General features: G+C 61.6%; 2 protein-coding genes across 2 annotated transcripts in view; one reads left to right on the forward strand and one right to left on the reverse strand.

Moving 5' to 3' along the window:
- DNHD1 (dynein heavy chain domain 1) overlaps nucleotides 1-11,559 on the forward strand; it is a 41,296-nt gene extending 29,737 nt beyond the window's left edge. The window contains exons 30-42 of the mRNA XM_088538771.1: nucleotides 1,775-2,206; nucleotides 2,417-2,858; nucleotides 3,133-3,273; nucleotides 3,466-3,762; nucleotides 7,563-7,741; nucleotides 7,900-8,841; nucleotides 8,920-9,094; nucleotides 9,239-9,346; nucleotides 9,592-9,796; nucleotides 9,876-9,967; nucleotides 10,136-10,288; nucleotides 10,404-11,097; nucleotides 11,136-11,559. Coding sequence (XP_088394897.1) covers nucleotides 1,775-2,206; nucleotides 2,417-2,858; nucleotides 3,133-3,273; nucleotides 3,466-3,762; nucleotides 7,563-7,741; nucleotides 7,900-8,841; nucleotides 8,920-9,094; nucleotides 9,239-9,346; nucleotides 9,592-9,796; nucleotides 9,876-9,967; nucleotides 10,136-10,288; nucleotides 10,404-11,097; nucleotides 11,136-11,559 — 4,284 coding nt within the window. The remainder of the gene's footprint in view (nucleotides 1-1,774; nucleotides 2,207-2,416; nucleotides 2,859-3,132; nucleotides 3,274-3,465; nucleotides 3,763-7,562; nucleotides 7,742-7,899; nucleotides 8,842-8,919; nucleotides 9,095-9,238; nucleotides 9,347-9,591; nucleotides 9,797-9,875; nucleotides 9,968-10,135; nucleotides 10,289-10,403; nucleotides 11,098-11,135) is intronic.
- A 111-nt stretch (nucleotides 11,560-11,670) lies between these two features.
- On the reverse strand, nucleotides 11,671-21,296 carry LOC104564601 (F-box/WD repeat-containing protein 7). Its single transcript, XM_088538773.1, has 13 exons — nucleotides 21,127-21,296; nucleotides 20,223-20,354; nucleotides 17,072-17,233; nucleotides 16,178-16,260; nucleotides 15,769-15,907; nucleotides 15,118-15,252; nucleotides 14,891-15,014; nucleotides 14,603-14,739; nucleotides 13,965-14,078; nucleotides 13,313-13,494; nucleotides 12,863-13,088; nucleotides 12,358-12,568; nucleotides 11,671-12,176 (listed from the first exon to the last, which is right to left on the reverse strand). Exons 1-13 carry the CDS (start codon nucleotides 21,256-21,258, stop codon nucleotides 11,908-11,910), a joined length of 2,046 nt encoding a protein of 681 aa, XP_088394899.1. The 5' UTR covers nucleotides 21,259-21,296; the 3' UTR covers nucleotides 11,671-11,907.
- Between the last annotated feature and the right edge of the window lie 39 nt (nucleotides 21,297-21,335).

Raw genomic sequence — 21,335 nt, forward strand, 5'->3', positions numbered from 1 at the left:
TTTTTGCCTTGCACAAGATAAACCGAATACCTCCTGCAGCAGAGTGAGCACATCTAAGTCTTTGGGTCCACAACATTGGCTTGGCCTGGAGTCACCCCAGTTGGAGGTTGCCCCTCACCATGCGAGAGGAGAGGCGCTTGGAGAGGAGCCTGGAGAGGAGCTCAGAGAGGAGCCCGGAGGGAACCCGGAGAGGAGCCGGGAGAGGAGCCCGGACAGGAGCCTGGACAGGAGCCTGGACAGGAGCCCTCTCCCCTCCTCGGAGGGCCCGGACGGCGCCCGTGGCGGGAGCGGAGCAGCCTCTGCTGCAGAGGGGGCAGTTCCTGCAGCAGAAACGTGTCCAGCGTCCCGGCTTGCAAAAGGAGGGTACTTGGTGCTGTCAGTTTGGCCTGGATCTGCTCTAAACAAAAGATGAGCTTAAACGAAAACAGCATGCATGCTCCCAGTGTGGCAAGTGCTTGGAATTTATGCTGCAGAGACTGGAAGCAGTTCTAAAGGAAAAACAAAAATAAGAGAACATAAACTTAAAATACATTTGACGTCAGTTGCTGGTTCTGGCCATGATTAAGTAAACTTTGATGCATTTTCTTAAATCTTAATGACGGAGTATTAGTTTAACTTAGCTCTTATCTCAGAGTTGCAGAAAACTTCCTGGATTTTTGACTCCTGCTTATCTCCAGAGCTCTTTTACGTTCTTCGGACATATTATATGATTATGAGAGCCACCATAATTTCTTTGCCTTGTGGTATTGCTCATGGTTGTGCGGGATTTGGGAGAAGCCAGTGGAATACATCTGTGTGTGTGAGAGGGAGCGCGGACAAATAGTGAGGCAGCTCAGGCAATTATTTTAGTTTTGTTTATCATTTCCTTCGAGTAGTCATAAACTTGCATTGCGAATAGCTGCTCGGAGCAGCGTTTGGCACTGACAGCGGTTTGTCTTTGCCTTTACTAACGTTTTGTGTAGACAAGCTGCTCGTTTTATTAACACATGGCTCTCCATAACGAGCAGCTTGGATGGCCCTCAAAGTGATTTTTCTCCCCGTTCCCGGGGCTAGGTACAAAATGTACATACGGAAAAGGAGCGCTCTGCCTCCCTGGGGAAGGAGGGGACCTCTGCAGCACATTCAGACTTGGCCTTACTGTCTTGGCTCTGCCTCTTGTCGCATGGAAAGCATCGAGCTGTGGCGGATGCTGGGAATGATTCCCTCTGAAGCCTTGTCCTGCGGCAGCAGTCCCTCCGGTCTTTTCCAGGACCTTTCTTCCAGGGTCTTCTGTTGCCGCACCAGCTGTTTCCTTATGGCCCACGCTCATGTCTTGAGATTTATCCCTGCTCCTTAGCTGTGATTTGTACCCCTTTTCTCAGACTCTTCATGTGGGTTCTACCCTGGCTCTCTAGCAGGTCCTGCCCCATCTCAGCTTTGTCCCAGCTGGCTGTTCCTGTGGTACCAGCCAGATCTTCACTGATGGATGTCCCAGGCTGGGCCTTTGGCCACAGATCCCAGAGGTGCTTTAGCTGCGGGATGTCCCCCTTGTGCAGGACACAGGCACTGGTGCTGCTCAGGTGCCCTGGCCACACACTCGTGGGCATCTTTCCCTAGCAGGACTTTCAGGGCTTGATTTGGTGGGTTTTTCTCGCTTGATGGCTTGATGTGCAAACCCACAGAGATGTTAGATCTGACCTTGCTTACTTTGCTTATCCAGCTAACAGCCTTGTTGTCTGTGGCTGTGTAGCGTCATGTCACAGGGTTTCCTTAACCCTTCCTGTCTGCCCCACAGGAGCTGCTCTCCTACCCAAAGGAGAAGATCTCCAAGGAGCTGTTGGACGTGCTGGACCACGCCATGCTGAGCGGCAGCCTCAGCGCCGCCTCCCTGGCCCACGTCAGCGTCGCTGCTGCCGCCCTGTGCCAGTGGATCTGCGCTATCTACCGGTACCGCCAGGCCCTGGCCATCTGGCAGCCCACGGTGCTGCAGCTGCAGCACTGCCAGCTCCAAATCCAGAGCGAGAAGGGGTGGCTGGACGACCAGCGCGTGCAGGCCGCGCGCTTCAGGAAGCTCAGCCAGGGCTGGACCGTGAAGCTCAAGCAAGCCGTGGAGAGCAAGAAGCTGCTGCTCCGCGAGCTGGCCCGCAGCCTGAAGGAGAAGGAGGCAGCTGCTGCCCTGGAGACCTTCATCGCGGAGCACGTGGTCACCTACACCGCGGAGGCCGAGGTGAGGCCCGTCCTGCACGGGCAGACGCTGCCGGCAGCCTCCCAGGACGAGGCGGTTTTGCCGGTTCCGTGGGCTGCTCCTCCTCCCGCTCCTCGGTCTTTTCTCTTCGTGGGCTTTGTGCCCGCCGGGTGGCCCAGGATGGGCTCCTCGCGGGGCTGCACACACGTGGGAAGGGGCCGAGGCCGCCCAACTGCCCCTGTCTCTCAACAGCTCCTGGAGCAGAGGTTTACTACGCTCTCCGGGGATGCTGTGCTTTGTGCAGCAACCCTCGCCTACCTCGGGGCCTTCCCACCTCGGCGGCGGCAGGAGCTGCTGGAGAAGTGGCGGGACCTGTGCGCGGGCTGCCCCTGCACCCTGGAGCCCGACGATGTGCAAAGGCTGATCGAAAAGGAGCTGCCGAGCCCCAGCCGAGCCTCCAATGATCCGGTGTTGCTGCCCGTGCGATGCGATTTTGACCTGCCGGCCCTGCTGAGCTCGGCCAGGGAGCAGCGCGCCTGGGACCAGGCCGGCAAGCCGCAGAGCCCGGACGGCCGCCAGGCAGCCCTGATGCTCCACGCGCACATGCAGCACAGCGCGCGGTTCTGGCCCCTGCTCCTCGATCCCGACCAGCAGGCGCTCACCTGGCTCGTCACGCAGGACGGGGTCGGCACGGGTAGGTGGTGGGTTAGACAGGGAGGGTTGGCACCCTGTGAAGATGCCGTTCCCATACGAGAGGGCTGCTTTGGGGCAGAATCCTGGGAGGCCCCTGTGGTCACATTTTCCTCCAGGCACCATGACCTGGACAGCAGAATTGCTTTAAAAGTGTCTTTGCTGCGCAGGGAACGGGACACCTTGGGCCAGCAGAGGCCATAATCCTTCTGCTGTGCCAGGACGTGCTCAGGAACCCCGTGATGGCTCTGGCTAGAGCTAGTCCTCTCTGTTTGCAGCTCAGGCCTCCCTCGGACCAGACCTTCTCCTCGATGCCACGGACTCAAGGAGCACGATGGAGCTGCGCCAGAAAAGCTTCCGTGTGCTGTCAGCCGCAGACCCCAACCTGGAGCAGAGCCTCCTGGCTGCTGCTGGCAGTGGTAAGGGCAGTGTCATGAGCCAGTGCCACCTGGGACCTGCTGCCTCCTCCGTGCTTAGAGCCTGGCTCCGCTAGGTCACATCTGGCTGCAGATGGTCCAGGGCTTGCACTGAGGCTCGGACGTGAGAAGACTCTGTCCCTGCCTCGGTGACGCTGCCGTGGCAGGTCCCCACCGCAGAAATGCCTTGTGCAGATGGCCTGAAGGTGGCAGGTCCTGGGGCTCGGGAGCCACCAAGCACAGGGAGGGCCTGGCACCGGCTGCCCGTGTCCGGGCGTTGGGATGCGGGATTCCTGTCTGCAAGGGAGGGCACACGTGGGGACAGCGGGACACGGCGCCGCGTCTCTGCTTCCGCAGGCGCCCCGGTGCTGCTGCTGGACGTGGAGAAGGGGCCGTCCGGGCCCTCCCTGCTGCAGCTCCTGCAGACGGGAGCGCTGCCCCCCGCGCAGCTCTGCCTGAGCACCGCGCTGCCGCTGCGCGCCCTGCGAGAAGGTAGGAGCCCCGCGCGGGGCGGGAGCTGCGGGGTTTGGGCAAGGGCCCTCGGAAAAGGCCACCGAGGACGAGCAGCAGCCCCTGCCCTGGTGGGCGACTGAGCAAAGGGAGACCGGTCACTTTTCTCAGGGGAAGCAGGTCACGAGCGGAGTCCCACCAGGACCCCATGGAGGCCACTGCTGCTCTGCGTGGTCTTAAGGGATCGGACGAGGTTGGATGTTGCTGCGTAGATGAGCGCAGTGTCTAGGAGAGCAGCACCGAGGAACTGCTGCAGAGCAGCGCAACACAGGGTCATGCAGGATAAATGGATGGGAAGGAGGCACCTCGATAGGACATAAAGCCTGACCGCGGATGAGGGGACCAGCTCTGTGTGACCGCTGTCACTCAGGAGTTAGAGCTGTAGTGGACAATGTTCCTTCTGTGCAAATGGCAGCTCAGAAAGCCAGGAGTGGCCAGGAACTGAGTGCCGGAGGGCAAAACGGGACGCTGTGAAGTCAAGGTCCAGCTTCCTGGCGCAACTGCCTGTCCTGGCTGTGCAGGTTCAGCCCCTCTTGGAAACTGGAAGGGATCCGAGGGCAGCAACAAGGCTCATCCGTGGCTGGGCCAACCGAGCAGGCTCTGACCTTGGCTGGAAGAGACCGGCGCTCCGTTCCTGTCCGCTCCTCTTGGCACCTGCATGTCCATGGAGCTCAGGGTTGGCGCGTCCATCTGGCCCGCGTCCGTGCAGAGCAGGGCAGCGGTTGTGCTTTTGGGCTCGCTTAGCCTGCTCTTGTGTTGGGCAACACAAGTCACTTCTTTGGGCTGATGACTGTAAAGTGGCACTTCTTGGCAAATGCTTAATATCCTCCTCAAATTCTGATCCTCCCTGGTTTGCTAAAAGCAGCAGAAACTGGAAAAAAGAATACGTCCAAGTTTGACTTTCTCCTGCCTAAAAATTCCCACTTAATCAAGGTTAGAGCAGTCTTCTTTAACTGTGGTCCCCTTTTTGCAGTACCAGTGACATCTGTTGCTGGCCGAGACTGTGCTCTGCTGCCTAGTGCTCAGATCAGGGTGTTCTCAGATCACTGTCCTGGTCCCACAGCAGCCCCGTAGTTAGATGTTCTTGCTCAAAAGAAGGATTTGTCTCTAGCACCTTCTGTGCTGAAATTTATGGATGGAAATGTTCCAGGCACACCAGTGGTAGTTTATTTTTGGCTACCTAGCAGCTCCAGACTGAGCCCTCCTATTATTATATAGTTTTTTTTTTTCTACCTATTGCAGGCAGGTTTTTGCAGGTTGACTCATTTGGCACTTCTGAGAGGCTGTGGCCTTCACACCTGCGGCAGCAGTGCGGTTCTGCACTGCTGAGGCTGACAGAAACACTGGTGTCTTTAATGGCAACTGTGTCATTTTCCCCACACGTATGCACTTATTTTAAACCTCTTTACTGCTCCTAATCAGATTACACACCAAACGTCTTGGCAGGCTTGTCAGGATATGTAAAAGGCAGGAGCGTGTGGCCGCGCACGTGGAGAGCGATGCGAGGAGCTGGCAGCGCGGCCCCGGGCCGTGACGCAGGAAACAAACCCCCACAGTTGCTGTCATCTCTGCAGCTCCAGAGCGCAGAGGCTGCTCTCGCGAGGGTGCTGCTCTGTCTCGGGAGGCGACACTCACCTGGCAGGACTTTGCCAAGTACCGGCCGTGTCGCATGCGGTTCCTGGTGCCACCGGGGCTGAGCCCGGCGCTGATGCAGTGCTTGGTAGTCAGGACCTGGCTGTCGGCACGGGCTCCTCTGTCTCTGCATTGCCCCGTGCCCCCGTGCATCACAGCTCGCACTGCTTGGGTCTGTTTGTAAGATCCTTTGGAGACGTATTTACTGCTTGTTGGAGACAGCTCTCTGCGAGGAAGCGTGTAGAAGAGCAAGACCTTTACTCAAAAGCAAAGCTGTCCAGCTTGGTACACCATGCATAACCCAGATAAGCACATACTCTGACAGGAGCTGCTGAAGAGGGTAGCGCTCTGCTTCTGCAGCCAATGAGGGGAATCAGAGCCCTTGCCCAGCTCCTGGCAACCTGTAGCAGCCTCCACCGGGAGAGTTGGTTTTGCCCGTAAGTGTCACCACAGAAAATTCAGCTAAGAGCAACAGCAGATTCCTGCCCCTTCAGACCAGGTTTTCTGCTTATGAAGAGCGCTGAGATGCTTGTCTTGAACTCTGCTCCTTCATCACTGATGTTTTGCAGCTATCTTTGAATAGGTAGAATGATCCAGAACAATCTTGAATAGGGGCCCCACTGATTTACATTATTTGTGGAAAATAATTTATCCTAAAGGCATTTGGGCAGATTTGTTTGGCAAATCACTGCCAAATTGTGGCTCTCTGCTGTGCTGAGCTGGGTGGGAGCTGTGTTCACAGCTGATGATACATCTGCAGCTTGCACGAGGGCTTGAGTTCGTTGAGCACTGGCTGGTGATGCTGCACTCGGGAGCCAGCCCAGGGCACCGGGGGGACATCCCGTTTCCTTGCCTGGCATTTCTCTGTTCCTCCTTGTCCTCCGTATCGCAGCGTGTCCCGCCTCCCCTCGGCTCAGCTGCCGCCTTGCAGAGGGCTCCGGACGGGCCGGCGTCGGCGCTGCCCGACCCGCGGTTCTGCCGTGGGCCCAGCCCTGGGGCGATACCCTGGGACGGGCCGTCATTCAGACGCGTGCATTGGGAGGCTCAAAAATCACATTTTAGGTTTTAATATGTGTCTGTACACTCTGGGTAGAAGTTTGAGCATCCAGATTTGGAGCCCATGAACACTGTGTGTCCGTCTGCGTGTCTTCACTGCATGTCTGCAGGCAAGCGCTAACTGCTCTCCTTGGCTTGCATCTCACGGTGTCTTAAAAGATATGGTCATGCCCTTCTCTGCAGCTGCCTTTCCTGTTCTAGTTGCCTTTTATAACCATCTACTCCATTTTTCTTCCCTCAGAGGGCCTCTTATTACATCTTTAAAAGACTATATATAATGCAAACAGACATGCACTTACAGACTTCTATTTTTTTCAAAGTACTAAACTTTGCTTGTGCTGACTTACCTTTACTGCCCGTTGGCCGCTGCCTTACAGCTGGGTTTAGAGAGGTCTTGAATTTCTTGTGGCGGGACATTTTGGTGTTCTCAGAGGGATGGCCATCGTCACTACCGCTATGCTGAGGAACATAGCACAGGGAGGTTGTTATTTACCTGACTTGTAGACTGGGAGCAATAAGGTCTAACGAGCAGAATCTCCAGGAAAATGCCTTTACATGTTGCACTGGAATTGCCACCTAACAGCCTGAGCACACAACTGCTGTCAGACCTCCTAATGTGAGCGCTCGAGCCCTCCCACCGCTGGTCTACCTGGAGGGTCACGGAGAGCAGAAAATGTCCCTCTGCTCCTTCCCCTTCAGCTCCTGACCGTTAAGGTTTTTTGAGTCAGATTACTTTGTCTTGTTTTTGTTGTTGTTGTTGTTTTGTTTTTTTAAACCTTTCAGTTTTACCTAGTGCCTCCTCCTTTCCTGCTGCCCCTGGGATGAGTTGCTGGCCACCCAAGCTCACTGTATTTCCCTATGACTGAGCCGCGGCACCTTGCACTGTTGGCACAGGCTTTTGGGGTCGCCTCCTCTGTCCCGTTGGCGCCCACGTGTGCCCAGCACGGTCATGGCTCATCTGGTAGCTTTGAGTCGGGAGCCAAGACAGGAGACAGGACTCCCGCACGAAGAGGCCGTGCGGCCGTGCACCCTGCGGACAGGCCCTGGCGGCGGCAGCAGCCACGCGCCCAGCTCGCGTGTTTGCTTTCTTGCAGAGATCGACCAGGACGTGCTCAAGCAGGTGAAGGTAATTGACCTGACCCTCAGCCAGGAGGACTTCGAAGCCCTGCTGCTGCAGGAGATCCTGCACATGGAGCAGCACGACGCCAAGGCTCGCGCGCAGATGATGCAGCTCAGTGTCTTCGAGCTGGAGGACAAGCTGGAGGCCACCGAGGTGAGCACAGGGCTGCGGGCAGCAGCACGCACGTGCCCCACATCAGTCCTGCCGTGTCCTCCCGCCGCTCGGGCAGTGCTGTGAGCTGCTCTGCAGCCGCCTTGCTCCCCTGCCCCGGCCGCTGCCTCCCGCTGCCCAGGCTGGCGCTGCCGTTGCAGGAGGCGCTGCTGGAGCTGGTGTCCCAGGCGCCACGGCCGCTGCTGGAGGAGGAGAACTTCCTGCCCATGCTGCAGATGCTCAACATGCAGCTCTCGGCGCTGCGCACCAAGCATGACTACCTGCTGGGCCTGCAGACACGGCACGCGGACCGGCAGGCCCGCTACCAGCAGCTGGCGCGGCTGGGAGCCGGGCTGCACGAGGCGCTGCAGCAGCTCTGCCGCCTGCACCCGCTGTACCGCGGCTGCGCCCGCTCCTCCCTGGCCGTCGTGCGCGCGGCCCTGCTCTCCGTGAGGCGCTCCGAGGCCGGCAGGCAGGAGCCGCAGGAGGCCCAGCTGGCCGAGAGCAGCCGGGCCGTCACGCAGCAGTTCCTGGAGCACGCGCAGGCCGGCCTGCAGGAGAGGCACCGGCCGCTGCTGGCCCTGCTGGGCGCGCTGGTGCCGCTGCGGCTCAGCGGGCAGCTGGGCAGCCTCGAGTGGCTGGCCTTCTGCGGGGGGCTGCGGGCGCCGGCGGCGCGGCGGCTGCTGCGGCCGGTGGAGGCGGCGCGGCCGGCCTGGGTGCCGCGGGCGGCCTGGCGGGAGTGCGGGCGGCTGGAGCGGCTGCCGCCCTTCGCGGGGCTGCGCGCCTCGCTGGCGGCGCGCGCGGCGCAGTGGCAGGAGTACTTCCGCCTGCCCTCCACCGTGGTGGGCCCGGCGCCCGCGCGCCTCGGCCTCTTCCAGCGCGCCGTGCTCTGGCGCATCTTCCGCCCGGCGCAGCTGGGCCGCGTGCTGGAGGAGCTGGCCGCCTGCCTGCTGGGCTGGCCCCGCGCCGACGGCGGCACCAACGCGGCGCGGCTCTGCCACCGCGGCCAGGGCAGGGCCCTGCTGCTGCTCGCGCCGCCCCGCGGCGCCGCCACCCACCCGCTGCACTGGATCCGGGCGCTGGCGGCGCAGCAGCAGCGTGCGGTGAGCGCGCCCGCCGGGCCGGCCGGGGCGGCGGGATCGCCGCGGCCCTGCAGGTCTCACCCGCGCTCCCCGCAGGAGGAGGAGGTCACCGTGGTGGCGCTGGGCTGCCCAGGCAGCGCGCAGCAGGTCACCGCGGCCTTGCCCGTCTGCGCCGGGACAGGCCGCTGGCTGGTGCTGGACAACTGCCACCTGCAGCAGTGCTGGCCGCCCGCGCTGCTGGCCGTGCTGGGCCACGCGCTCGCGGCCGTGGAGGGTGAGGCCCCCAGGCTGGCCCCGTTACGGTGCCCCGCTGCAGGACGCTGCACATGCCCCCCCTCGCCCATGGCTGTCCCGTGTTCCTCACCCACGGGACCCCGGCTGTCCCATGCCACTGCAGCCTCGCTTCTCCTCCCTGCAGACAAGGACCTCGCACCACAGCTCTCAGGCCCCGAAGAGGAGCACAAAATCCACGCCAAGTTCCGGCTCTGGTTCATCGCTGCTGCTGGCAGCACCCACACTTTGCCAGGTCCGTGGCCGCTGGCGCCGGCACGGCGATGCCTTTCTATGCAGAGTGTGAAGCTGGCATGGCAGGGCCAGGCCTAGCTCTGCAACAGTCACCTGTCCTCCTGGGCATCGTGCAAAGGGTCCTGCCTGCCTGGTCACCAACACGAGGGTGATGCAGGGGCAGAGGGGGGAGCACTGGAGGCCCCGGTGGCACCGCAGCTCTGCTGCTGCCTAGGCCCGGCTAGGACTAACGTCCTGGCCCTGCAGGCCTGCTGCGCCGGCAGGCAGCTGCCGTCTTCTGCGAGAGCCCGCTGGACCCGAAGGCACTGCTGCTGCAGAGCCACGCGCAGCTGCGGGGCCAGCCCAGCTGGCCGGGGCCGCAGGGGCAGAGCCTGGCGCTGCTGGTGCTGCACGCCGCGCTGCTGCACCGCCAGCTCTACGGCCGGCGCCTGCAGGCCGGGCGCTACCCCTGGTGAGCAGGGCGCATGCGGCGCCGCGGGCAGCCTGCCGCGGGCTGCCCTGAACGCGCCGCGCCGCCGCTGCCTCCCCAGGACCGAGCGCGAGCTGGAGGCCGCCCTGCGCGCCTGGCAGCGCCTCCCGCAGCAGCTCTCCAGCCCCGGCGAGGCGCTGGCGGTGCTGGCAGGTAGGGCAGCGCCTGGGGCTCCCCGGGGGCAGGATGCTGCGCCCCGACAGCCAGGGGCCCTGCAGCCGCCGCTAACCCACACGCTGCTGCGCTCCCCGCTCCAACCCCCAGCACCGCGTGCGCCTGCAGGAGCTCACGCGACAGGGCCCCATCTCCCTGCCCCTCCAGGGTCGGTTCTCTACGGCGGCCACATCCTGGATGCAGGAGATGCAGCAGCAGTGCAGAGCCTGGCCCGGGAGTGCCTGGAGCCTGCAGCTCCGCTGCCGTCCGGCCCTGGGCTCCAGAGCCTCCTGGCCGCTCTCCGGAGCTGCTGCCGCCCAGGTGGGAGGACGCGCTGTCCCCGAGCAGCTCGGCCGCGCGGCGCGGGTTCGGGGAAAGCTGCGGAGGGACAGCGGGTGCAGAGAGCCCAGGGCCCTGAGCTGCGCCCGGCCCCCAGGCGTGCCCAAGGAGGAGGCGAGCGAGGAGCTCCAGCGGCGCATGGAGCAGCTCCCCAGCCCGGCGGCAGCAGCCTCCTGCGGCGCAGCGCAGGGCCTGCAGGACGAGGCGCTGGCAGCCCGCAGCCGAGCGCTGCTCCGCGACCTTCGTCGCTGCCAGGAGCTCTGGCAGCCGCCGGTGCCCCCGGCCTGCCCACGACAGGAGGCCCTGAGGCAGCTGGCAGAGCAGGGCCTAGTGCTGACCGTGCGGCTGCAGCAGGCGCTGCAGCTGCAGGGCTGGGAGGTAGGAGCCAGAAGGAGGCTCCCCGCCGGGGAGGTGGAGCCCAGGCCTGGACCGCTGCACCAGTTCCTGCTGCAGGAGTGCGGCAGCTTCCTGGCACTGCTGCAGCAGCTGGAAAGGGACCTCAGCTGCATGCAGGAGCGGCTCAGGGGGGGCAGCTGCCCGTCCCCCCGCTGCTCGGCCGTCCTGTGGGCGCTGCACCAGGGCCGGCTGCCGCAGCCGTGGCGGCGCTGGGCCCGCGCCGGCCCGCGCCCCCCGGGCCAGTGGCTGCAAAGCCTGGAGAGCCGCTGCCAGCTGCTGTGCGGCTACCTGGAGGCCGTGGGAGGGCGGCCCGTGCTGCTCTACCACCTCTCTGCCTTCCTGCACCCGCGCCGCCTGCCCCGGGCCCTGCTGCAGGAGGCGGCCCTGGCTGAGCAGCAGGAGCTGCAGCGGTACCAGCTGCAGCAGCAGGTAGCGCCGGCTCCCGGCGCAGGCACCGCGGCAGAGCCCAGGCCACGTCTCCTGTCCCTGCCCTCGCCCTGCAGGTGCTGCCCAGCCTGCTGCCGCCCGCCGCCCCTCCGGAGACGGGGCTCCTGCTGGGGGGCCTGGAGCTGCACAACGGCGCCTGGGACACGCAGGCGGCTGCGCTGCAGGACACCGACTCTGCCCAGCCCTGCCCGCTTCCCCCGCTCTGGATCAGAGCTGTGCACAGGGAGAAACCTGTGGCAGCCGCCAGCACCCAGTATCGCTGCCCGGTGTTCCTAGCGCGGCCACGCGAGCCCGCGTGCCTGCGCAGCCACCGCGCCGTGCTGCACGTGCTCCTGCCCTGCAAGGTGTCGCCGAGCCTGTGCGCCCAGCGCCGCGTGCACCTCGTCAGCCGCCTGCCGTGTCCCGAGTGAGGAGAGGCTGGCGGCCGATCTCTGGGGTCAGTGCTGCGGGAAAGCCTCTCCCCCGCAGCTCCAGGCAGGAAGGGCTCACCAAACAGCAGGGGTGGAGAAGCAGGCCGCAGGTACAGAAATAAATTGATATATTAGTGTGTATAAAACATGCTGCTTCCTCTGTACAGTGCCCTTGGCGGGCGCAGGCTCCCCACAGGGAGTTCACACATATATAAATAAGGCCCAGACAGCTGCATACAGTATTTACAGCCCGCGGGGGACTAGTGCCTGCTCCGGGGCCAGCCCCACCAAGACCAGCTGCTATGCCCAGCCCGCGGGATCCTCCATCCCAGCCTGGACTGGCCAGGTTCATTTCAGGTCCACATCGAAGTCCAGCACCAGCAGCTTGGTCTCCTCCGTGCCGTTGCGGCTGCCCACCGCGCACACGAGCTTGGTGTTGGACGCACGGATGCGCCACACGACACCGCCGCTGCCCCCACTCTCTAATGCAACCAGGTTGCGCACAAACTCGCCCGTCTTGAGGTCCCAGAGCTTGACGGTGCCATCGTCTGAGCTGGTCACCACAAACTTGGAGCTGAACTGCAGGCAGGTCACGGCGCTCTGGTGCTTGCTGGGACCTGGAGGCAGAGGGTACCTGTTAGTCATCCTGTGCTCCCATCTCCAGTCTCAGCTCTTAAATATCGCTTTGCCACACACGGGCAACATCTATCAGTGCTGCTGCTCTGTGTGGGAGCTAGAAATGACAGGGCCCTTCTCCCACACCCCTGTGAGGGGAGCTCTTCCACCCCCTGCACTCACCCTGCAGCGTCTGCAGGCACTGGCCTGTCTTGATGTCCCAGATCTTGACTGTGGAGTCAGCGTTGCCAGATACCAGGATGTTGTCACGTAACTCCATGCCACTCGTGAGTGACTGATGTCCCATAAGAGTGTGTAGGCAATTCCCGCTCTCTACATCCCACACTCGAATTGACGTGTCCAGGGAGCCACTCACGATGTGCGTCCCATCGAACTGCAGAGAGACGCGGGTCAGCACGGCCTGCCCAGCAACGGGAGGGCTGCTCTGGGCAGGACGGGATCAGGGATTTAGGGCACAGCAGATTAAGCAATGTGCTCGCACAGCAACTGGCTAATCAGGCCGCGCGTGCGTTTGTCTCCTGCTCCCAGGGACAGACGCAGCCCGTGTCCCTGCAGCACAGGCACGGGGAGGGATGGGGGTGGAGGCCGCCCCTCGCTTGCAGGAACAGCCAGGGCTTTTTTGCCCCTGCAGTACGCGAGTGGGAGGGAAAGGCTGCCAGGACCTTACCTGCAGGGAATAGACGCGGTTTGTGTGTCCCTGCAGCGTGTGAGTGCAGCTCTCGCTCTCGGGGTCCCACACTTTCACCGTGTAGTCGTATGCACCGCTCACCACCTTGTGCCCGTCGTACTGCACACAGCGCACAGCGGCCACGTGGCCCATCAGCACATGCAGACACTGCCCGGTCTCGATGTCCCAGAGGCGCAGCGTGGCGTCCCGTGAGCCACTCACAACCCTATGGGCAAGGGTGCACTTGGGGCCTGATCGTGTCAGCTCCAGACCTCACCCGATCCAGACCGACTTGGAAACAGCAGCTTCCCTCAGGGCAGTCCCAGCTTCTTCTCCCCATGGACACATCTTCCCACGCAGCATCTTTCAGCTACGGATCAGCCAAGCCCTGATCCCTCCACACCTTCCCCTCCCCACAGCCCAAACCATCCCCAGCCCTGGCCCCCGTACCTGTTCCCGTGCAAATGCATGCAGCGCACGGTGGACGTGTGCCCGTACAGCGTGTGCACGCATTCGCCTGTGTCTGCGTTCCACACTTTGAGTGTCCGGTCCGTAGAACCGCTGATGACGATGCTGTCCCTCATCTGGGAGGACCAGACACCCCCGGTGTGGCCAACCAGGGTCTGCACACACTGCCAAGAACAACACGATGAGATGCTGCTTTGAGAATGCCTGAGCAACACAGCAGAAGGAAAAGCAAAGCCCAGGACCTTCTCTGCACAGGGACTGGCAAGGCCCTTCAGGTCAGCAGTCCCTGTCCCTGCACATTCAGGAACCCATGAACATTCGCTGTCCTTAGAAAAAAAGAGTTTTCTTGTCCTTTCTGGATCTGCAGGACGGCTACTTTCCAGTGTGAACACACACATGACCAGCTTCTGCTCACTTGTTACTGCACCAAGCCTGGCCTCTAGCTTGAGACAACTCTTGTCACCACTCCTGCAGTCATGAGAACAGCCAGACCCTTTCCTCCGCTACACTGTGCCAGAGCCAAGACAAACCCACCTGAAAGGCCACGACCCGTTCCAGCTCCACCTGTCCCAGCACCACAGCTCCCAGTGTGCCGGTGCAGCAGCCTACAACACAACTCCAGGCAACAGCTCACCTCTCCTGTGACCGCTGACCACACTTTGAGCGTGTTGTCATCCGAGCCGCTGACTATCCGGTTGCCACAGAACTGCAGGCAGGTAATGACATGGTCATCGTGTCCCTTCAACACCTGTAGAGAACACAAATAAGAAAGGACCAGTTGGCTATCAGGGCCTCTGATGTTGAAGAACCACCAGGGCACAGCAAGAGGAACTGTCACATTGAGACAACCCTGGAAATGTGAGTAAATCCCCTGGCCTTGCGTTCAGGATGACCCTTTCACTAGGGATCCTTGCAGTGCTGAAGTTCAGTGCCATCCACTGCGGCACTGTCAAGATCAGCCGTGCTGCCAGCTGCAGCCATGCGCTGTGCTTAGATCCACTTGCTGCAGAAAGGGACAGGAGTTACCTGCAGATGATGGGACCCCCATCTTCAAGGAAGCTAAAGGTCAAATACTTCTGTGTGGGAGTTTCTGACCTGTGACTAATGAAGACAGGAGAGATATAGGAACCTTTTCTAAGGTACTTTTGAGTTTCTTAGTGCCATTCCTATCATATTGGCTTAGTGTATTTCTTTGCTTCTTCCTTCCTGGCTTCCTACATGCCAAATCTCTAGGCCCTGCGCTCCTCTGTGAGGGCTTCAGAAGGCACCCACCTTCGGAGCTTTGAGCTCCCCACTACGCCAGTTCATGTCAATTTTGTGCTGCCGCATGAACGCGAATTTCCACGGGCTGTACATGAAGCCAGGGCTAAGCAGGCGCCGCTTCCGCAGGTTCAAGGGCTCCTCTATACCTATGGGAGGAAGACACCGCAGGATGCAGACTCTGCCACAGCACAGGAGCGGTCCATGCCCTTAGCCTGGCTAAGATGATGCACAGCTGTAGGATCCCACTACAAATCCCAGCTGCAACATGACACATACCACGTGGTGGAAGATCTTTACCTTCTTCACGGCATTTCTCTCTCCAAAGCAGGTTATCTTCAGCCAAGACCCTCCAATAGCGGCAAGTCTGGGCAGCGCGGAGCAAGTCCCGAGGCTCCAGGAAGGAGAGGACGTAGAGTGCCAGCTGCAGGAGGGGAAGCCAAGCCACAGGGTAACAGTGGGCTCCTACCACTGGCAATTATGAGCAGCACCAGGGCAGCCGCACCACATGCCTTGCCCTAACTCACCTCTTTGGGCAGCAGGGAAATGAAGTCTCTCTGGAACTGTGGCTCAATGACCTGCATCATGTACTTGATTTGGGAGGGCTCGCAGCGATCAATGAGCTCATCCAGAGCTAGCAGCTTCTCTGGGCCGCTCCACCGCTGAGGACAGGGGCACATCAGTCACGATGCCTGCACACACGGCAGGCCCTCGCAGCCTCCTCTGCAACTCTGTGTGCTGCCTACGCCCCCCCGAGCCCCAGCGGAGACACCGACCAGGCCACCTCAGCAGCAGAAGAGTAGGACAGACTAGCCAGACCCCTGGAGCAGGCCAGGCTTCCCTGAGCCAGACCCAAGACAAAGAGGAGCTGCAGGTACACACAGAAGGTGCTGGGAGCTCCAAAAGGGATGGAACATGGGTGCTGAGTGCTGGTGGACAAGCCAACCCCACCCCAGGGCAGATGGCATCCTGCCCACAGGAAGCAGAGGTGGGCTAACACCTTTTCTTCATCTCTGCAGCTGAGGCAGAAACTTGCTAGCATCTGCCGTGGGACCCCAGTTCCTGTCCACAATTGGTCCCAGGCAGCCAAGGGCTTCATGTCCTTGTGTCTGGCTTTCCAAACCACAACCTCTGAGTGCCCGCCGACGCGAAGCCTTTGGCAAAGCTCATGTGCCTACCTGGAAGGTGCGAAGCCAGTCCTGCAGCTCGGGCGGCGGGGCTACCGAGGGGATGCGCCGGCGCCGGGCCTGGCCTGCTTTGGCATTGCGCAGGTCCCCAAAGGTGGTGGTGGGACTGGGCATGCAGGGACCCAGGGTCCTGGGCCACAGCCGAGGAGAGAGCAGAGCAAAGGTGAGACGTGCCAGTGTTGCTTTGGGCCACCCCGTGCCCAGCGTTCCCAGACCAAGGTCCATATAAGCTCCACATCCCCGCAGCTGATCCCTTGGGTCACCCCTTCCATGGGGACCCCTTTACCCTGACCTGCATTACAGCAGGTTGCCAAGACGCCAGAGGGCTGAGATCAGTAAGAGGAGGCTTCCCCGTGCCCCAGGGCAGTTTGTAGCTCACCGTGCAGAGGCCTCCCTTTACCTGCTGTATTCAGAGCCTTTGCACAGCTTCTTGCCGGGGGAGAGGGCCCTGCCATCCAGGCCGTTCTCTGACTTCCTCTTCATCTGCGAGGAGAAGAGCAAAGGTGGAGCGCAGCCCTGTGCACACACAAAGCAGGGCGCAACAGGCCCCTCTGCATGCAGCCCGGGACACCTCCTCTGCCAGCAGAGACAGAGACCAGACCTAGAGACCTCCATGCTCGCACTGGGGTCTGTAGAGGGAAGCTAAGACCACCTGAGCTCTAGAGCTGGCACTAAAGGTAACTAACTGGGGGAGAAATAGAACTGGGCCCTTCCCGCGGGGACCGTCACACCCAAAGGGGGAAAGCCAACGAAGCAGGTGCCCACAAAGGAAACCTGTGAGCAGCCCGGTGTGGCTCTTCCCTAGGCACAGGCAGAGGGCCAGGCAGCTCCACAGCCGGAGCTCCGGCGGGGATGGGCATGGCCGGGCACCGCCACTCGGATGCATGGGGACAAGCACGGGGACACCCGCCGGGCACCAGCAGCCACCCGGGGTAACCGTGCTGGAAGCACAGGTCCCACCACAGAGCTCTGCTCCAGCCAGCCCCCAGCCGCCGTGGCCAGCCCCGAGCCTCGCTGGCTGGCCCCAGTGCCCCACAAGGCCAGCCCCAGGTGTCCGGGGGTCTCCGTGGCACTGCCACCCAACGCACAGCAAACACAGCCCTGCTGCAGCCCGTGGCCCACACTGGTAGCGTCGCGACAGCAAGAAGCAGGTGCCAGCAAGCTCCAAGGCCACCAGGTACCGCAGCAGCAGAGGCATCGTGCCAGCTCCTGCTGGGGCAAGCGCCAGGCACAGAGGGAGCCCCGTCCTTGAGGGCAGAGCCCTTGCCCAGGACAGCGAGCCCAGAGACGTTACCTTGGGCCGCACGTGGCGGAGGAGTCCACCCTCTTCCGTCCGCTGCAGGTAGTCTATCCAGCGCTCGCCAATGGTGTAATAGAAGTAGACATCGCTGCTATCCTCCCCTTCCTCGCTGCAGCAGCTCCCCTCCTCTTCCTCCTCCTCCTCCTCCTCCGCCTCCTCCTCGGGCTGCTCCCCACAGGCTCTGCAGCCGACCGGCTCCTGCGCTCCTTGCTCAAGGGATCCATCCGTCTCCAGGCCGGACCCCGGGCTCCCTTTCCCAGGGCGCTCTGGCTCCCAGGGGGGCGACACGTCCTCCTCCTCCTCCTCCGCTGCCAGCACCTACGATGCAGGGACAGGCTGGGTCAGGGCTGTCTGACGCAGCTCCGGGCCCAGCTCTCACAGGGCTCCCCAGGGGCTGCCCCGCAGAGCCGCAGTCTGAGGAGCACCAGGGTCCCCTCCGCAGTCCCGGGGCTGGGATGAGATGGGACGCGGGGAGCAGAGCGCTGAGCCCAGCTGCTCTCCGGGCACGGGGCGCTCGCCAGCCCCGGGGAGGCCGGCCCGGCTGGTCAGAGCCGCCACGCAACGCAGCTCTGTGACACCAGGAGCCTGCAGGTGAGCAGGGGACACAGGGCAGCCCCAGGAGCAGCCCCCAGCAGCAGCGCTGCCCTCGGCCCACGCCTGGTTGTGCCCGGGCTCCCCGTCTCCGCACGGAGCCCCTTCCCTTCCCCAGCAGCAGCGCTGCCCTCGGCCCACGCCTGGTTGTGCCCTGGCTCCCCGTCTCCACACGGAGCCCCTTCCCTTCCCTCAGCAGCGCTGCCCTCGGCCCACGCCTGGTTGTGCCCTGGCTCCCCGTCTCCGCACGGAGCCCCTTCCCTTCCCCGCGCGGGAGCAGCGCTCGCGAGCCGCTCAGCGCAGGGGCCCTGCGGCAGATCTTGGCGCCAGCGCGGAGGAGCTGCACCCAGGGCGCTCCAGAAAGGTCCAAGCCCTCCAGCCAGTCTGACGAGGAGCAAAGCTCCCTGGAACGGAACAAGCACCGTGGCCTCATCCAATGCCACCTGCACCGTTATTCCCCAGAGAAAGCAACGCTGTGAACAACAGCAAAAAAATTAGAACCATCCTGTAATGAGCGAGAACAAATGGAACATCCTCACGCCACATGAGAGCCAGGAAGAATTTTGCAGCGTACCAAGAAATTACTTTTAATCAGTAGGCCAAGACAATTGCACCAAAAAGTCCTAGAAAACAACAGGAGTAGACCACTAGCCTACATCTAATTTTTTAATAACTCTTGGAACACAAGAGACACCACAAAGACTGGAAGAGTGCAAAAGCTGTGGCCAAACTGAGGAAGGCAAGAGCAAACTAAGTCTTTATACAGCCTAACATCTGCTGATGGAAAAGCTGGTGCAGGATTCAACTGGCAAAAGCCGAATGACAGGAACATGCTTTGCAGCAGCTCATGAGGCTTTATGAAAACAGGTCGTGTCAAATGCCGCTGATTTGATTTCTTCAAGTGTTATACTTGGTTAACTAAAGCAATTACATAAACGTGATGAGCTCATACATGCAGCTTTAAAAGGGTTCTTGGAGGAAACACGTTAAATCAGCACAGGGTCAGTTAACAGATCTCAAAACACTCCTGTTACTGAGGGAGTGCAGATTTTCTAGTGAGGGGCCTACTGCAGACCCCTTAAAAAAAAAAACCACACTAGACAACAGTTGTTTTATTCATAATCTGGAAGATCTTTTCTGGTTAGATTTCGAGGTTGGCACTCAGGTAGGTGACAAGGACAGGGCAGTCACACAGTGTGGGCTGCAGCACTCGGTAAGCTGGAAATGAGACGCGTTTCATTTCACTCGCAGCCAGAGGCAACGCTCTCCATCTAAGAACAAGGAAAGCAGGTCCTGCAAGGCACCAGGGACTGTGCATCCTGCAAAGCGACACCTGAAGAAGGCTGGGAGGTTGTGCACAGCACAGGCTTCAAGCTGAGAAAAAGGGCAAGAAAGAAACGAATGCAACTCCCTGTGCTACCCTACACAACGGAGCCCAGAAAGGCCCTATTCATGATTTTAACAAAATGCCAAAAGGGTGAAGATACTGCTAAGCCTTTTCCTCAGAATGGTTGAAAAGTTGGAGGAAATATCCTATAGCAGAGGAAGAAAAGAAACAAAGAGGTGCTTTGGTCACAGGACAAAAATACACCCAGGTGAAAAAAAAAAGGGCAGCCTAAAGGACTCCTAGCAAGTCCTGCAGCAAGCAGTGCAGGCAGGACCTGATTTATTTATGTTCAGAACCTGAGCTCCAGCGCACGCAAGTGTCCAGCCCAGATAGGAAATGGGCTGCTCATCTCTACATACCATCAAACGGGACCTGTACCGCAGGCCAGCCTCAAACAGGATGGGACCCTTGGGCAGAGAGAAGAAGGTCATCGGGGAAGGCACGAGACAAGAGGCCCATGCGGACGCGTCCTTTGCGGAGGGAGCCCAGGCTCCGGAAGCCTCTTCTCCAGCACCCACAGCTGGGGGCAAAGCTGGGTCCCAGCTGCTCTCAGCACACGGGACCACCACACAGAGCAGCCCTGGGCTATCCTGAACAGGCACCGATACCTCCCGGGCAGTAAAACACCCCTCTCTCTCAGCAACCACCTTCCTCTGCCTCCACAGCGAGAGCTGGGCTGTTCCCCAGGCACACGAGCCTCCTCAGCCCCACAGGCAGCAGCACGTTGCTCTCGGCAGGGATTTGGGGGCAGACACATGGGACTTGGGATGTGTCAAGGCAGCCAAAGCAGCTCCTGCAATGCTCTGTGTTCCAGGGCCACCACATCCTACAGCAGGACAGCACTCGCACTGGGGCCGCAGAGGCCCAGCTTGGCCTCCCAACGTCAGCCTGCTCCTCACGGGAAACCACGGGTGCTTCACTTGGGTTTCTGAATGGGGGCACTGCTCCTTGGTCTCCTGTTTCTAGAGGCCAAAGCAGAGATGTCTCTCCTCTGGGAAGTCTCCTCAGTGCCTGTATCAGTCGCCACATCTCCCAGGATAAGGGGCCTCTCCCCAGTTCCTGCCGGAGTGGAGGGAGGACGACCTCCACATCAGCAGGGCAGGGGACCCTTTGCTTCCTTTCCTATCCGAGGCACAGGAACCTTGGGACTGCCCCTTGCAGACCGACACTCACCCTAGCAGCTTCCTCACTGCTCGGCCTTCTCCTGCAGGTCATCCGCTGACTGTTCAGCTCCAGGATGCGTGTGGTGATGCCTTTGACATGAAGAAGATCGTCGAGCGAGTTGAAGCCCTTCAGTTCCTGTCAGAGAAGAGGCCAAACTGAGCACAGAGCCGGGTGACGCAGGGAGAAGCCTCGAGGCGGCACCGAGCCCACTCACGTCCTCCTCAGCTAGAGGCTGCTGCCTGACACGTCATCCGGCCCCTACCAGCCCACGCTGTGTTTACAGCCAAGGGCTCCCTTTAGTCTGAGCTGGCGCCTGCGCTGGGGCTGACAGCAGGGCTCGGCTCCTTACTGCTGTCACCAAAGTTGAGGAATATCCTCTGCCCAAAACAGCTTAGCCTTTGGACAGGCCGTTCCTACAAAACTTCCCCACCCTGAACAAAAACTGCAGCGTAATGAAGAGCAGCGACACTAAAGCTGTTCCTACCAAAAACAGCAGCGGCCTCAGAGGAAAAGCTGAGAGCTCAAAAGGAGAACTGCGGCTTCCAGCCAGCTGCGTGGTCACCGGGGCCCGCAAAGCTCCAAGGGCAGCGCCCGGGCCCAGCTCCCGCCCCCGCCGGGACACCCGGGCGGGCAGCACCGCGGGGCCCCGGGCAGGGCCTGCCCGCACCGCGCGGGCTCCGAGCGGCTCCGCTCGTGGCTCCGTGTCCACGTAGCGGCCAGAACCGGAGCGGGACCCCGAGGGAAACCCCCTCCGCGCCGCCCCTGCCCCCCGCCGCCTCCTCCCTCCCGGGCCGCGGAAGCGCCTCGCGGCCCAGGGGCCTCCGCCACGGCGCGGCCGAGGCTCCGCGGCCGCCGGGGACGGCGCGTCCCCCCGCGCGGCCCAGGGCCGGGCCGCCCGCCGCCGCACCTCTCTCTTGCGCACGATGCCGCGGGCGCGGCGGCGGCCGATGCCGCTGAGGGCGCCCTCGAGCTCGGCCACGCCGGCGCGGTTGATGTCCAGCTTCCCCCCGCCGGGGCCCGGCCCGCCCGGCCCCGACATCCCCCGCCAGGAGCCGCCGCCGCCGCCGCCGCGCAGGCCCCGCGCGCTCTGCGCACGCGCAGCCGCCCCCCGCCCCG

Source organism: Tinamus guttatus, unplaced genomic scaffold (genome assembly GCF_059628265.1).
Source record: "Tinamus guttatus ecotype Peru unplaced genomic scaffold, ASM5962826v1 Tinamus_guttatus_pri_ptg001164l, whole genome shotgun sequence".
NCBI classification, from domain to species: Eukaryota; Metazoa; Chordata; class Aves; order Tinamiformes; family Tinamidae; genus Tinamus; species Tinamus guttatus.